This window comes from Microtus ochrogaster, chromosome 8 (genome assembly GCF_000317375.1).
Source record: "Microtus ochrogaster isolate Prairie Vole_2 chromosome 8, MicOch1.0, whole genome shotgun sequence".
NCBI classification, from domain to species: domain Eukaryota; kingdom Metazoa; phylum Chordata; class Mammalia; order Rodentia; family Cricetidae; genus Microtus; species Microtus ochrogaster.
The window spans coordinates 58,046,344-58,060,489 of NC_022015.1; the positions used below are offsets into that span (position 1 = coordinate 58,046,344).

General features: G+C 44.7%; 1 protein-coding gene across 1 annotated transcript in view; it reads left to right on the forward strand.

Annotated features, from left to right (window-relative positions):
- Window positions 1-14,146, forward strand: part of Slc1a1 (solute carrier family 1 member 1) — a 74,916-nt gene that overhangs the window by 53,596 nt on the left and 7,174 nt on the right. Inside the window, exons 4-10 of the mRNA XM_005352105.3 lie at window positions 975-1,089; window positions 2,445-2,487; window positions 3,834-3,929; window positions 8,037-8,221; window positions 9,253-9,360; window positions 11,258-11,380; window positions 11,944-12,138. Of these exons, the coding sequence (XP_005352162.1) occupies window positions 975-1,089; window positions 2,445-2,487; window positions 3,834-3,929; window positions 8,037-8,221; window positions 9,253-9,360; window positions 11,258-11,380; window positions 11,944-12,138 (865 nt within the window). The remainder of the gene's footprint in view (window positions 1-974; window positions 1,090-2,444; window positions 2,488-3,833; window positions 3,930-8,036; window positions 8,222-9,252; window positions 9,361-11,257; window positions 11,381-11,943; window positions 12,139-14,146) is intronic.

Sequence of the window (14,146 nt, forward strand, 5' to 3'; positions counted from 1 at the left end):
CAGGCCCATTATCTCCAGCCCCTTATTGGCTAACTCTCACATATTGATCTAACTCATTTCTAATAATCTGTATTGCCATTTGACTGTGGCTTACCCTTATGAGTCTAACCAGCATCCGTCTTGGAGAGAAGAGCCATGGCATCTACCACACTGCCTTCTTCCTCCCAGCATTCTGTTCTGTCTACTCTGCCTATCTAAGTTCCGCCCTATCAAAAGGCCTAGGCAGTTTCTTTATTTGACCAATGAAAACAGCACGTAGAAAGAAGACCCTCTTACACCACCTACGTATTTGTAACTTTGTGTTCAAAGTAACTGGGCTTCTTAAAGTGCACATTTTAGCCAGAAATCAATATCGTACAAAATTACCCGGGCTGTTGCTGCCTTCGAGTCTGCATTAACACCTTTTCTGTAAACAAAGTGTACTGCAGACAGAATTTTGACTGTGGTTCTTGGTATCAAAGTCGCTGATAAAAACAGAGAGGAAGTAACATTTCTGTGCTCTGTCAGTATCACTGGGGAGAAAGAAGTAAGGCCAAGAGTCTATATAATTTTAAGACAGATAATTAACCTGGAGTTAATTATCATTACTAGAAGTAATAGAACATTACTAGAAGACAGTTCCAGAAAGGTTGCTGTGTATCTGCAGGTAGAAATAACAGAAAGACATCAAACAAACAGTGTGCCTTTGCTTCAAAGCCTTCTGTGGCTGATATCATAGATTGAAGAACAGAAGGAAGACTGGACCTAGTGTCTCCAAAAGCAGCTCAAGAAGACTTCTTTTCTACATGCACTCACTGGCTTCTGGGGCGGGGGAGTGGTAATTAGGGCTTAGCATTTCCTTGGGAACTTGGGGGCCTCCGTGTCACAGTATTGCCTTGACCACCACCATGTCACCTGGTTCTCTAAGGGCTGCCCCAGGATACCAGCTGCCCTGGGAGGTTTTAATTCTGTTTGAATACTGTCGTTGGCTATAGGTATCGTGCTGGTTGTGAGCATCAAGCCTGGTGTCACTCAAAAAGTGAGTGAGATCAACAGGACAGGTGAAAGCGCTGAGGTCAGCACAGTGGATGCCATGCTGGACCTGATCAGGTGAGTCTTGCCAGCGGGTGATTTCCTCGGTGGCTCATCTGTATAGTTGCACAAGGCCCTATGAGTGATTGAATGCTCAGATGTCTTAACATTTTTAGGTGTATATTAAATGGTGCACATATGTGGAGGTCAGAAGACATCAATGGTTGACCCTCTCCTTCTGCCTTATTTGAGTGAGGGTCTTTTTGTTGGCTTTTGTACATGCTAGGACAGCTAGCCCTTGAACTTCTGCAGATTCCCCTGTACCTGCCTCCATTTTTATCGTATAAGCACTGAGATTATAACCGTGCCAAGCTTTACATGAGTTCTGGGGATTTGAACTCAGATCCTTAGGCTCATGCAGCAAGTACTTTACCCACTAAACCATCCCCAATTCAATGTTTTAACATTTTTAATAATTTTAAATTAATATGCATCTTTGTTTTTCTGTAAATGTCTACTTGCCAAGCATGGTTCAAAAAGCAATGGATAGAACAGGCCTCTGTCTGAGGACTTAGCATGGACAGATATGCAGGAAATATCCTTGTTGCATAAAGATGCTGGGAAGAACTGGGTGGTCAGTTCTGGGGGTTACTTGGAGAACTTTGTGGTTTTAATTGCACAAAGAAACTCTCTTTTCTAAAATGGTCAGTGCCACAAACAAACTAATGAATTGAAAGTACCAACTCAAGCAGAACAAATGTAGACGTTACAGAATATGTCCATGTTGAGCAGTTTGACGATGTAGGCCCATGATTGTCTCTACTTGTGACCATTTACTGTAATTTCATATGATTTCTGCTGAATTTGCTAACTTATAAATCCATTGTGAGAATCACTAGGTTCTGTTCATAGAGTGGAACAACCAAGTCATGAGAAATTGCCAAGAAAGCCAAGTACTTAAGTCTTTAGTTTTCTCTTTATGTTTCAACTGTCCTACCATGCGTAACTCATCTGAGAAAATAGTCACTTGGATTTCCTGAGTCTTCAAGGCATGAAACATAGCTGTTTATAGGATCCATACAAGTTTTTTCACACCCATATTTCATTGGTTTATGTATTTAATTCAGTAACTATGACAGAATTTGCAACTGGCAAATAAAAATAGAAAGATACTGAAAATCAAACAGCTGCCTTAGCTCTGTATCCATCTGCCTGTACAGCATTTCCCCAAGAACAGCAAGGGTGTCACTTAAAGAATCTGTTAAGTGGTGGTTGGCTAGGAGAAATTCAGCAAGGGGGCACCCTGCAAAGCAGAGCCCAGGAGAGAAACTGGAATATCCAGCCTATGCTGTTCTCAATTCTGTTGACATACAGTTCAACGACCAAAAATATCTGTTTCCCCAATGTAATCATGTTCTCCGTGTCTCCAACAGGAACATGTTCCCTGAGAACCTGGTTCAAGCCTGTTTTCAGCAGGTAACATCCATGGGTTTGTTTTTGAGTTACCCCTCTGTCCCCATGACCCACTGAGACTTCATTTTCTCCAACGACACAAGAAATGAAATTAGCCCATCAAAATTTGGGAGCAGAAAGTTCACCTGTGGATGATGGGATTTCAGTTGACTCCTGTCTTTAGGACCATGTCAAATACTTGTCATGATTGACAGCTCTCTTCTCATGTATGCTCTTCCCCTCACATAGAAAAAAGCAAGTGTTTGCTGACATGGTCTATTTTATTTGTCTGTATTTTGGAAAGCCATGTTATATTTGTAAAGAACTTGGTCTTCCTGCAGATGCAGTGCAGTGGACTGAAGAGCTGTCCATCTCTTCCTTTCCATCCTTGGCATGGTGACCATCGGTGTTTACCCCACACCATGGTGGCCAGTCCACCCAGAACTGGGACTTTTTCTTAACATCATTAGGTGTCTGTTGGTGGAGTTCTGCAGCAAAGTCATGGTGTTTTAGATTTTTTTTTTCTTTCTCATGAATGTTTACCACTGTCTTCACCCCACTGAAAATCCCTTTCTGTTTATCTGGATTCCGTAAGACAGCTGAGTCGATCACAAACTGCTGTATTCATTTACATAAATTACATGAACAGAGACCTCTATATATACCAACAAAAGCAGCGATTGCATTGCTATCCTGCAGTCCCCATCAGGAACAGAACCACCTCTGTTTAAGGGGTGCCTTTGCAGCTCAGCTCCTGTGGTTCTTTGGAGGGTTCGGAGTTGGCAGAGATTCTGCCTGGGGGACAATTCTTCTTAGCATCATAATATAGTAGCTTTTTCACAGTCCACCATGGTGGAATCCTCACAGAACCAAAACAGGGCTGGCTGAAGGGAGAAATTCAACAGGAATCTCACTGACAGCACAGCCCTGGAGGAACTGTTGATTTGGACACAACCACCCATTTACACCTTTCTCGGAACTTATTGGTCACCACGACTATTTTTATCAAAGTGCTAAGGTTATTTTTCCAGATTAAAGATGATCAGTTTATAAAAACAAAAATGATTGACAGGACTCTCCCTGTCTGTGAAAGTCCCTACAGATAAAACCTGCTTCCTTTTGCGTTCCCCTATCATAAAAGGGGGAGAACATTCTGGTATTATTGGGATTTGGGTTTTCAGATCCCATTTTTAGTCCAGTACCTCCTGGGAAGGATCATCAAAACCTAGAAGCAGTAGATGTACCATCAGTAGAACCCTTAGGTGACAGATATTTGGCCAAAATAACATTCCTGTGGTGTAGCCCCAATTGAATGCTAAAAAAAAAAAGTTGTTTTACTTTGTGTGCACTTGCTTTTCTCCAACGTGCAGTACAAAACCACGCGTGAAGAAGTGAAGCCTGTCAGTGATCCTGGGGGGAACGCGACAGAGGTGTCTGTCACCACCGCCATGACAACAATATCTAAGGTACCATCTGCCGCCCAACCCTTCCCCGGCATGCATGTGCCAGTCTTGAGTGGCAGGAGAGAAAAGGCGTTGAGGTTTTTTTTTTTTTTTTTTTAAGACTTTCCGTTTTATTACGCACAGAATCCACGTTTCTGAGTTTTTTCTCTTCTCCTAATGTATCTGTAGCCCTGGAACATTTTGCAGTCCCCAAGAGTGGCACAAAACTGCGTTACCCACAGTACCTGAGTTCGAACTGAGGTTGGATGAGGCTCCTATATCTTGTCATTTTGGTTTTCATTTAATACACAAACATCCACGTTGGTATATGTTTTATCCCACTTTTATTTACCTAGCATGCATTTTCCTGGTGATTTTGTTGTCTGTTTATTTATTTTACTTTGTCCTGTATTACACTGAGGATCTCTTTCGCTGACTCTTTATTTATGTGTGTGGGTGGTTAGGCATACTGGGGATTGAACCTTGGGTCTCCTGCGTACCAAACATTCTGACCTTGTGCTGTTTCCCCAGGGTGCATGCCCCCGCCTTGCATAGTAACAGCTATAATTTTGGGTATTCACATACTTCTGCACTTTGCTCAGTCACCGCCATTAACTTCTCTTCTGTCGTCCGTAAGAACCCCACCTACTCTCATGTGTATTTGCATGTGTGTGCGACTTGACCATTAAGCTGTGTCCCAGCCCTAGAGACTTTTCAATGTGGAGTCCATATAGAAGAGAAAGCATGCAATATTAGAGTTTCAGTTTCCTCGATACTTCTTATTCCTGCAAACGATGTGATTCCATTCATCTTTATGGATGAATGAAACTCCACGATGTGTATGTACCACATGGTGATGGATTTCCTCTCTCCGTTCACCTGTCAGTGAGCGCCTCGGCCGTATCTTTGCTGCGGTGGCTAGTGCTGCAATAAACACCAGTGTGCAGTATTTCTGTGCTGTGGGGACTCTGAGTGTGTCCAGGAGTGGGTGTTGTTGGTTATGTCTGTGACGCCTCTGCGTCCTTGCCAGCACTTGTTTCCTTAACAGCAGCCATTATGACTGGGGTAGGATGGACTCTCGGTGTACTTTTAATTTGTATTTCCCTGATGGTGAAAGATATTACACAGTTTTCATATATGTATTGATTAGTTGTTGATTTTACTATATAAAATTGACAGAAGCAAAGCAATAAAATGCTCCATAATGTTTCTAAGGACAAGAGCATGGTGATGCCCTCTGCAGAGAGAATATAGAAGCTTCAGGCACGAGTACAGTCCTGTTAGCTGTGAATTCCATGCTAATGAATCAACATATAGAAAACTAGACATCTCTAAACAGAAATGCACATTAAACAGTCATGCACTGACTGCTTTATATAAACGATGTAACAAGGCTCCTGTATTTCTCCGTGGAGTACTAACATGGTGACCGTGGGGACTTTATAGAAGATGACTACCAGGAATAAAACGCATCAACTATTCATAGAGATGATGATGAACCTTGTCATCTTACCGTGGCCACTCCCTACAGCTGGGTACTTTGGGGTCTGTTTTAGGTTTGCAAGGCTATATACATAGAACCCAGGCCCCCGGTTCCTTGTCTCAGTCTCTCCCTTGTATGTGAATCTGAGTCCATATGATCTTGGACTTCAGAAGGACCTCATGGCATGTGTGCCAGGTTCTCTACGTGGGACCCAGCCCCACTCCAGAATGCAACCAACTCATGCCTGTTCTGCCATGTAAGAAGCACAGTGGCGTCATCTCCATTCAGAATAGATTTTGTCATCAGAGTAGACCATAAAGTCATCAAGACAATCACTAGGCTTTGAGAGCTATTGAGGTTTCAGGATTGGGGAATCAAATTTGTGGGCCTGAAGAGACACTTTGTAGACCCATAGTAGACTTCTGAAGTATAGTAGACTTCATAGTAGCCCGAAGAAAGTATTTGTTCTGAGTTTAAAGTGGGAGAAAGAAGTGGGGAGGGGAGGAGGGAGACTTAAGGGGAAGACTATTCAGGCAACTTAGTAGTTAAATTGAAGCTGGATATGGTAGTGCATGCTTATAAGCCTAGAACTCAAGAGGTTAAGGATCACCCTGGGCTACTGAGTGAGTCCCTGTCTAAATAAATAAGTAGGGGCCTGGAGAGATGGCTCAATGGTTAAAAGCACTTGCTGCTCTTCCAGAGGACCTGGGTTCAGTTCCCAGAACCTACATTGGGTATCTCTGTACTCCAGCTCCAGGGGATCTGATACCCTCTTCTAGACTCCATAAGAATCCCTACATACATAACATAAACACACACACATTCACATGTGTGTGCGTACACACACACATATACACACACACAAAAGAAACAACTAAGTGAATAAATATAATTTAAATTCAGTAAGCCATTGTTGGCTTCCTGCTTTCTACTGCAAAAAGCCTTCATTTCTCCCAACTATGGCCATGGGCCCTCTGTGGCCCAGCTTCTACTTGCCCCACGGTGAGGGTGGGGCTGTCTTCTGTGTAGATCCACCCTTTGCTTGCTCCTTATTCCTGACTTGATAAGATTTCACAGTTTTCTGAGCACCCTCCATATTGGAGTTGCTGGTGCACATTAAGAGGATAGTGGAAGAACAGATATCATATGACATGTGACAGATTTGTCATATCCCCAAGCAGTGAGTGATGAATGTCATCATCAGAGAAACCAGGGTGCTTTGGGAGCATTATTGGAGCAGGCTACAGAAGCCCAGTGCATCACACCTTTGGCCCATGGCATTCATCTTTCTTAAATATGCTCTGTCTCTCTTGGGTACTGTGGTGGCTTGGAAGAAAATGGCCCACAAAAAGAATGGCACTATTAGGAGGTGTGGCTTTGTTTCAGTGGGTGTGGCCTTGTTGCAGGAAGTGGGTCACTGTGGAGGCTGGCTTTGAAGTCTCATAGATGCTCAAGCCACACCCAGTGACTCAGTTCATGTGCTTGTCAATCAAGATGTAGGACTCAGCTCCAGCACCATGTCTGCCTGCACACCTCCACGTCCCACCATGACGAAAATGGATGAAACCTCTGAACCTGTGAGCTGCCACCTCAGTGAAATGCTTTCTTTAATAAGATCTGTGGTGGTCATGATGTTTCTTCACGGTAATAGAAACCCTAAGACAGGTACCCATGCCTCACTTAGCTTTCCTTAACCTCACAGACAGCATTCATGTCCTAGTTTCTGTGTGGCTCTTGTAACTCATCCTATGGCTGTGCAGTTAAGATACTAACACCATCTCAGTATTGGCTCAGGTTTCTCACAGCTCATCCTGTGTCTCCAGCGACATTTTAAGACCTTGTGCTGTAGCCTGTGCCATTGGAACACTCTAGCGGCACCATAAACATTTGTTCTGTCGTGAATAAGAAATGACAGGTACCCCGGTGGCTCATCAGCACAATTCTTTATAGTCCTGCTCTGCCCCACACAGATTATGTTCTGTTAGTAAACCGCATGCTATCTTTTGCTCAGAATAAAGAAGTGATTCATAGCATCAGACGTCTGGCTAGTTTTTATGTCTTTAAAATCCCACCCGTCACCTCAGACTGAAGGAAGTGATGAATGTCCCTCAGCTTCGTTCTCAGGAAGGAGCAGATGGTATAACGTCCTCCAAATGTTCATGCTGGTAAACACCATGTAGTTCTTGCATTGTTAATTTCTACCTTTTAAAAAGAAGTCTCCAAATGTAGTTAGTGGTTAACCCTGGAAAATGCCCTGATCCTAAAATTCATACAAATTCACAATATTCAGCACTGGAATTTTTCAAAAGACATGTCCACAGATGGGCTTGTTAAAAAAGAAAGAAGCCGGGCGATGGTGGCGTACGCCTTTAATCCCAGCACTTGGGAGGCAGAGGCAGGCGGATCTCTGTGAGTTCGAGACCAGCCTGGTCTACAGAGCTAGTTCTAGGACAGGCTCCAAAACCACAGAGAAACCCTGTCTCGAAAAACAAAAAAAAAAAAAAAAAAAACCATAAAAAAGAAAGAAACAACAACCCCATAAACTTCAGTGGCAGGGACGGAGCGCTTCATGTGTAGGCTTCCCTCGTTGTCATTATACCTCTGGTTCCCAGAATGCTTCAGTGGATTCTCATTGTTTTGATCCACAGAACCAGACAAAGGAATACAAAATCGTGGGCCAGTACTCAGATGGCATCAATGTCCTTGGCTTGATAATCTTTTGCCTCGTCTTCGGACTCGTCATTGGAAAGATGGGAGAAAAGGGGCAGATCCTCGTGGATTTCTTCAACGCGTTGAATGACGCGACCATGAAAATCGTCCAGATCATCATGTGGTGAGCAGCGCTGACTGACACGGGTTTGCTTCCCCTGATAACACCTTCTCAGAGCTGGGAGGAAGAGGCTTCCCTTCCTCAGCCAGCCCTTGCTAGAGAAGGCAGACATTTAAGATCAAGACTGGCGTCTTAGCTAATTTCACACCTTCCTCGGGAATTGACAGGCTCTGAAGTCTGTCAGCCATTGTCTCTTCCCTCAGAGGCCTGGAGCTACCCAGTATTCCTGTCCGAAGGGATCTGAGAAAGTTCCTGGGGTGTATGAAAACAAGATGCTTTTCTTTTTAGGCCCTGTGCAGAAAAGAAATTCAAAATATCACAAGTGTGCTAGCTTGGGTATCAGCCCATCTGTACAAGAAAACTGTCTTCCAGCATCCAGTGATACCACCTGTCTGTCCTGTCTCTGAGATGCCCCAAAGTTCAGCTTTCCTGGACCACTGTTCCCTGCCCTAGCTTGTGTGGAATTGGTTCAGCATTTTATAATCCAAATAATAGAAAGTGAAAGCAATATAGCCGTTCATAATAGCCAAGGAAGTCACTTAATCCCACTGAAACCTCAGCTTCCTTGCCTGTTAGATAAAGACAGTAAAACCTACCCCAGGGCTAGGGGAATAATGCCAGCAAAAAGCTTCCCAGGCATAAGACCTAGCTAGATAGAGCTCCACATGGAGCCATGGTGGCCCCAATACTACTGCTGCTATTGCCTCTACTGATGACACCTGAGAAGCAAGACGATCATAGCTGGGGAGATTTCGCTCATATGCAATGAGCAGATATGATCGTCACTAGGGTGTGTGTGCTTTTGTAGTACACTTTCTGACCGGCTGCCCTTCATTGGGGGTGGAGCACGCAGACACTGGGGACAGCAGTGCATGCTGGGCTTGAAGCTGAATGCTTGGCTTCCTCATTGCGGGCCTCCCAGTGGCGTGAGCATGCGCACTGAGCAGTCCCGCGCTGTCTTCTTCCCTCCCCAGCAACCTGTCCGAGAAACGCTCCGAAGACTCAGTTGTGTCTTTCTTGTGCTTGCTTTCTAGTTACATGCCCATTGGCATTTTGTTCCTAATTGCTGGGAAGATCATTGAAGTTGAAGACTGGGAAATATTCCGCAAGTTGGGCCTTTACATGGCCACTGTCCTGAGTGGGTATGTCCGACTGAAGAGAAGAAACAGGATTCCCTGCAGATGCAATGGGGCTGCTGAAGAAAGGCCAGGGTGTAGCTGGTTAGATGGCTTTTCTCCCATGTGCGGGGGAGAAAGATGGGGTTTGGAGCTAAGAGAGCATCAAGGTTGCCCTTTAACAGCTGTATCGTAGGTGGATCATGCTGTGCTAATTGCCAGCTCCTGGCAGAACAGCCTGGACCAGACTTTGCCATTGTCTCTGTTGGTTGGGTTTAAAACAAGAGAAAAACTCATTTGTAGGCTCTTGGGGCTGGCTCCTGCCCTCTCCTTCCTTTAGAATGTAAACTAATCAAGCAGGAAAGAATGCCACCCACATACCCCAAGGCTGAAAGAAATTAGAAAGACCTGAATAAATTCCATCTCGAGCATGTAGGACTGGTTTTGGTTCTGATGTTCTTGCTGGGCCGGTAGCTACTGCTGTGATTTGTGTCACCAGGGTTATCAGGCTATTTAGTAAGTGTTTGAGACCTTTCAGAAGCCATCAAACAATTAGGAAGGTGACAGGGTTGAGCCCCTTGCATATTTCTCACAACGCAGCTGTCGGCTCCTTCAGAAGAGATATCATAGGTTATGAATGGTGCCACTAAACACCCTGCCAAGGACAGAACGGTCCTACCTACTGAGACATGTGGAGCAAGAGAATGAGCAACTGACATTGCTTTGCTTTCCGTGGGCTAAAACCCCCAGCCCGAGCCATCAGCTTCCCTCTCAGACCCTGGCTACACTGACAAGTTCCCACAACACAGTATTAGTTGGTAACCCAGTGTGCTGGAAACACAGCTTTTCAACCGGACAGCAGCAGCCTGGTCCTACCATGGGAAGGTCAGAGTTGAACGGCTAGACCATAGAGATCAGAGAGGTGGGGCTTCTACCTTCTACAGCCCTGCAGTGGAGCTGCTGAGAGAGACAATACCACGGGGTGGGATGCGCAGGGATGTGGCTGAGGTCTGGGATAATAAGTCCTTTCATAACGGGGTTCTGTTGAGTTCTTGTCTCTTGCTCTATTTATGTTTCTAACAGACAACTAAACATTATAGCTAAGATCTCATGATTCTCCAGACTAAGAGGACTCTCTCCTCAAACCCTCAGGGTTCCTGTTTGTAGAAATCACTGCTTATGATTCGATCTTGTCTAACTGAACTGCCAGCTTGCCACTTGCATGTTTGCACCGTCTGCTGGCAGGTCTTGTTTAGTCAGCCCCGTTTAGATTAACCTGTAGATTCTTATGTGAGGCACTTTGGGAAGGCAGGAACAGCAAATAAATGAGGGCCAGACCTAAAGTCTAAGTTTCTCTTTATTGCAACTCTGACTTCCCTCTTAGATAGTAGACACCATTCCCGAGCCTAGTCCAGAACACAGGATGGGGTGGGCTGTGATGAGCTATAATGAGGTAGCAAGGTTGGGGACAAATGTGACCTTGAAGGGAGGATCAGCTCAGCCAGGGAAGGTGTGGAAAGGAGGGACAAACCTGAGATTTAAAGGGGGCTTAAAAATTCCATAGGGGAGAAACAGAGAAACAGAGAAAGAAGGAAGATTGAATTCTGTGGAAGGCAGCAGAGAGGAACATCATTGCACACTGAGCAGGAATTGTTGATTACAGAGATGGAGATGATTTGACCCTCAGTGAGCTGGGAAATCTGTTCAGCTATATGATTCACTGACAACTGTGACAAAGGGTCTCATTTGCTAATCAAGCCTTGACATCCCCAGCTGTGGGATGGGGCCATGGTTTTGCGGTCAGCATCCCCATCTCATTGGGTCTTAATGAAAGTTTTAAAGATGTCATCATTTTAAAATCTGATTGAAAACCTGGCTCAAGTCTGAGGAAGTGGCACTAAGAATTTCTCCCTCTTGTCTGCAGGCTTGCAATCCACTGTGTTGTAGTACTGCCCCTGATCTATTTCATAATCGTGCGGAAGAACCCTTTCCGATTTGCGCTGGGCATGGCACAGGCTCTCCTGACAGCTCTCATGATATCTTCCAGGTAACTAGAAGAGTGTCTTGGAGGAGCCTCCAGACAATGTTTCGTCAGCTTTTGTCACTTGGTGAAGATGACTCCAGCTTCTGGTTTGGATAGACCCCGTTGAGAGATGGCACCTGTATTCTCTGTCCATCTCCTTGAATGTATTTCTCCAGCCTTTTGAATACTTCCTACACTCTTGCGGTGGCCTGATACCCAGGAAATATTCTAGTATAACTAGTGGTAGTGGTAGGCACAGCACCTTCCTATTCCTGGACTGGCCAAAAGTACCAGCATAAAGGCTGGAGAAAACCTGGGTTCAAGTCCCAATATCCACAGAGTGGCTCACAAATATCTGTAGCTCTAATTCCAAGGGTTACAAGAGGCTCTTCCGGCCTACAAGGGCACCAGACACAAAGACATGCTTTTAGGCAAAACACCCATACACATAAAAATAAGAATATTTTTTTTAATTACCAGCGTGCTTTGGGGCTCTTGATTCACTTTTTAGAACACAGGGATTCTTTTTGGGTGGAGACTGAGGCCTGGCATTTTTAGACCTAAATTCTTTTCCTTTGATCCCACAGTTCAGCAACCCTACCGGTTACTTTCCGCTGTGCAGAGGAGAAGAACCAGGTGGACAAGAGGATCACAAGATTCGTGTTGCCTGTTGGTGCCACCATCAACATGGATGGCACTGCGCTCTATGAAGCCGTGGCGGCTGTGTTCATTGCACAGCTGAATGGCTTGGACTTGAGCGTTGGGCAAATCATCACCATCAGGTGAGGCATGGTCTGACTCTGACTTGCATCACTGCTGCTTGGACTGCCTCAAGTAAACATGCTCCGGGAAGACAGACCACGAAGGACCGGAGATGGGATGTTCTATTGGTTTATAAGTTTCATCTTGAAGACAAGGGGTACACTCATGGGACACGCAATTCCTGCTTCAGGATTTGGAAAGCTGAAGCATCTCTCTGTTCAGCATAGTATGACCAGTAGGTGGCCAGACAGTGCCAGGCACAGACTAGACACCCAAGACTCAAGGTTAAATAAGTATCTGCTCCTGTTCTAACAGAAGTCTCTGGTGGGTGAGGGTTAGAAGATACCCAAATAAAAATTGGATCTGTGGTAGGACTCTCATGGAAAATTGACTGGGGGTCATGGGTGGCCCCAGTAAGGAAAGGATCAACTGGACCTGGAAAAAAAAGACAAGGATTCCTAGAGGGTCGGGAAGTACGAGTGGATCTTAAATGAGGAAAAAGACAAAAGCTAAGAGCTCAGAACAGCGGAAGTATCTCACAGCTTAAGCAGAGTCCGGATTCTTTGGCCATAAGAGCCTTGTGTGGAGGATCTAGTATACCAGTTTATCATATCATGAATATATTTGCATTTTAAAGAGATAATTAGTAGTATGATGGGAAGCTTGGATGGGAGCAGGGACCACAAGCTAGATCAGCAAGTCGCTAAACATCCTATATCAAGACATACAATGGGCACACCTCTGAGTTTGACTACCAAAGGGCCACCATTTAGATTCGGGCTAGTTTCAGGACAGGCTCCAAAGCTACAGAGAAACCGTGTCTCAAAAAATCAAGCAAAGAAATAAATAAATAATGAAAAATAAAAAAAGAATTCTAGGTGACTGGAGTGAAAACTCAGTAGTTAAGAGAACTGCCCTTCCAGAGGACCCAAGAAGTTAGTAGCTCAAGACTGCTAGAAATTTAGTTCTAGGGCATCCAGTGCCTCTGCCCTTCATAGATGCCTGTGCTCATATGCAATTATTCACATGTGTACGTGCAAACACACACACAATGATAATAGAAATTAATTAAACCAGGCAGTGGTGGTGCTTGCCTCTAATCCCAGCATTCAGGAGGCAGAGGCAGGTGGATCTCTGAGTTTGAGGCCAGCCTGGTCTACAGAGGAAGTTTTAGGGCAGCCAGAGCTATACAGGGAAACCCTGTCTCAAAGAACCAAAAAGTAAATAAAAATTTAAAACATTAGATTTTTTTAATTTCAAATGTAGATATGATTGAGAAAATAGACCAAAAGTCAAGGTCAGCCACTTAACAGTGGCCATAAGACCCATGGGTGACAAGTCAGGAGTCTGTGTCTGAATCAGTAACACTGTGACAGTTATAACCATAACCCTGGGCAAGCTGTCTGAGTTCTCCAAGTACTGTTTTCTCATCTGCAAGTGGAGGAAATAATACTGCCTATGATTTATTCAAACATGTCAAGAGGATGTTTATGAGGTCTTGATGGCTTCACGGTGAGTCCCCACCTGTCAGGAATAGGTGACATTATTCAGGAAGAGTTTGTAGAGAAGAGGAAACTGAGGGCAAGGTCTCAGAGAATTAATTCTATTAGAGGTAGGTAGGAGGAAGAAAAAGAGAGGGAGAGGGGACAGTGGGAGATGGGAGGAAACCAGGAGCATTGTGGAAACCTAGAGACAAGTGGTTTATTTTTAAGGACTGAAATGGTTCAAAGTCTGATGCCAAAAAGAGTTCGAGGCAAATGAATACCGAGGAGGTGGTAGATATGGCATTGTTGTGTCCTAGGACGGCATTTTGTAGCCACTAGCCCATTGGATTTCCAGAATAAGTGTTGATGTCCTCGTGGTGAGGCTGACGAGGGCTGCAGGAGGAGTCATCTCTGCTGGTTTCAGCGGTAAAAAGGCAGGACAAGCAAGGTCTCAGCACTCAGCCAGGCTTTATTGAAAGCAAACACCCACCACCACCACCACCACCACCACCACCACCACCACCACCACCACCACCACCACCAC